The 2,524-nt window shown below is 49.4% G+C and overlaps 1 protein-coding gene across 1 annotated transcript; it reads right to left on the bottom strand.

Annotated features, from left to right (window-relative positions):
* Positions 1-1,075: 1,075 nt before the first annotated feature.
* On the bottom strand, positions 1,076-2,476 carry LOC125503187 (lysosomal Pro-X carboxypeptidase-like). Its single transcript, XM_048663194.1, has one exon. It carries the CDS (start codon positions 2,474-2,476, stop codon positions 1,076-1,078), a length of 1,401 nt encoding a protein of 466 aa, XP_048519151.1.
* Between the last annotated feature and the right edge of the window lie 48 nt (positions 2,477-2,524).

Below are 2,524 nucleotides of genomic sequence, written 5' to 3'. Positions count from 1 at the left end.
AATGGTACAGCATTAGCACAGCATGCACAACAGAAGTTGCATAATTTTGATTTTGATAACACAAAAATACTGATTAACGAGAGTAATTATAATAATAAGTCGGATACCGACAATCTTAGCTCAGTATATCATACATTAATTAAATGAAATAAACATAGAATATTAACTAACACCCAGTATATTGCAGAATTTTGCAAACCAAAAATAATATTCTCAGAATTCAATTCATTTTAATTGATAAATAAAGACAATAAATGACTGAAACCCAAGAATTAATTTTGATTTGGAATTGAAACACAGTCAGGAAAGTATATACAAAGTAAACAGAACGTTGATTGTTTCCTTGTGGACTCAAAACCTGTTGAAGTAAACATGGAAAAAATTTGGACCAAATCGGGCCGTTCAGAGACTGTCCAGAAATTTTCAAAATTGAGAGGGAAAAGGGGTAAAAACACAATTGTTTTAAGAAATTGTAGCGTCAGAACTGCAGAAAGCAGGACATTATTTTTAGGCTTGTAGATACAGAATCCTTTCAGGTGTACATAGAAGAAATATGGTTCAAATTGGAAGAGACAGTGACTGTCCAGAATTTTTCAAAATTGAAGGCGAAAGGCGGAACAAACCCAAAAAATGAATAACAAGCAAGTCATTGGCGATTTTTCGAATTAGGCCCACAATTTCCTAGAATGAAACATTATATTTTTTTGACAGATATGATTTATTTGTAGCCAAATTTTGACACCTCTCCAAGTCATTTGCTGTCAAAAACCGCCCCTCCTATCCATGCACTTGATATTACATCAGATGTATTCCGGCCTGGAGCGAACGAGTCCCGTTAATTATCCCGATCATTCCCGTGGAGTATCGGCAATATCTCGCGATGACGGTGGCGGCCCTTAACGACCCGCCAGGGGTCCGGATATTTATGAACCGTCACTGAGGTATGTAATAATCTGAGGCCGGATTTAATTTGGCGGACTGATTTGGCACTGTAGAGCGGCGGCCGCTTAATCACCCCCCGGAAACAGTCATTTGTTGTCTATGGCAACTGGGGGCGCGAAACGCCCCCAACCATCTACGGAATATTCAGCCACTTTTTGATCTGCCCCACGTGGAACTTGCGGGCTTCCAGCACATAGTGCGAGTCCACCGGATGGGCGGCGCGCAGGTCGTAATGGTGGGCGGCCTGGGGAATCAGCACCGCCACCACCGAATCTGAGACGTTCTTCAGCACCCCGCCACTGCACCAGGGATCTGAAAGCCCATTGCTGAAGACAATGTTGGAGGCGTACTTGAGAATGCGCCCGCCATGCTCCAGTAGAACCCCGTTGGAGGAGTAGGGCGTCACTTGGTACTTCCTGCTGCAGTCCTGGGCGTATTTCGAGTAGTTCCACTGGGTCGGCTCGAACATGTCCAGCGCCGAGCTGCAGATGGGCATCACCAGCTCGAAGCAGGCCTGGAAGTCCCAGGCGTAGTCAACGGGCTGTTCCACTGTGGTTTCGATGTTGTTGCACTGAGTGTTTCCCGAGAAATTGGTGGCGATTTCCAGCGCACTGGACACCGCCTGGAGCAGCTCCACGGCGGTCTCCACCACCCCAAAGCTGCGCAGCTTGTCGCAGAAGGATTTCACTGGATTGGCGGGCAGCGGCGCCAGAAAGTGAGTCGGATAGGGATAGTTCAACATTGCCAGATTCACGTAAATATCCACCAGGGTGTCGATTAACTTGCCGGCATCTTCACTAGACTCCAGCGGCTTGCACAACTTGAACACCTGCGAAACACTGCGTCGTCCCTGCACAGTTTCCGACAGGTTTCGAATGGCCGCCCACGACAACTTCACCGGATAGCTGCAGTTGCCATTGGCCGCAAACGACTCAGTGACGGAGCGGTAGAACGCCTGGCACAGCTCCAGGTTGTTCATCTGCAGCAATGGGGCTGAGGAGGCCACTGCGCCCAGCACCACATGGGGATACTTCATGCGCAACCACGCCGCCAACATGCCGCCATACGAACCGCCAAACGCCACCACTGGAAAAGTGTCATTGGTCAGCATGGTGCCGAAGTACTGCCCCCCCAGGTGGTCGATCAGACGCACAAAGTCCGCCAGCGCTTGGGAGGTGGTGAGCAGGCGCAGCCCCTCAGAAGGACTCAGAGAGCGCGCTCCTAAGGGCATGGACAGGCCGTAGTAACGGTGCTCGGCGAAAACCACCAGGGCGTTGAAGATGGGCGCAATTTCCAGAAGAAACCCGGTGTTATCGAAGAATGTGGTGATGTCGGCCTCGTTGCCGCAGTAGAAGAAAATGGGGCTGCCTTTGACGTAGAACTGTTCCACTACCAAGAAGCGCAGCTTGAAGGTTTCGTTGGTTCTGCTGAAGCTGAAGTGGTCGACCGGCACGTCCAGGTAGCGCTCCTGGTACTGGGCGCTGAGGGCGCAGCTGGCCCAGCTCAGCAACAGAACAGTGACGCCGACAAACATACTATGACATTGTCAATTGGGCATCGGCAGGTCGCTGCAGTGTTATTT

The sequence above is a fragment of the Dendroctonus ponderosae genome, unplaced genomic scaffold (assembly GCF_020466585.1).
Source record: "Dendroctonus ponderosae isolate FM_Combo_2020 unplaced genomic scaffold, Dpon_F_20191213v2 Dpon_F_20191213_1303, whole genome shotgun sequence".
In the NCBI taxonomy this organism is placed as follows: domain Eukaryota; kingdom Metazoa; phylum Arthropoda; class Insecta; order Coleoptera; family Curculionidae; genus Dendroctonus; species Dendroctonus ponderosae.
This window is presented reverse-complemented; position numbering and strand designations above follow the sequence as displayed.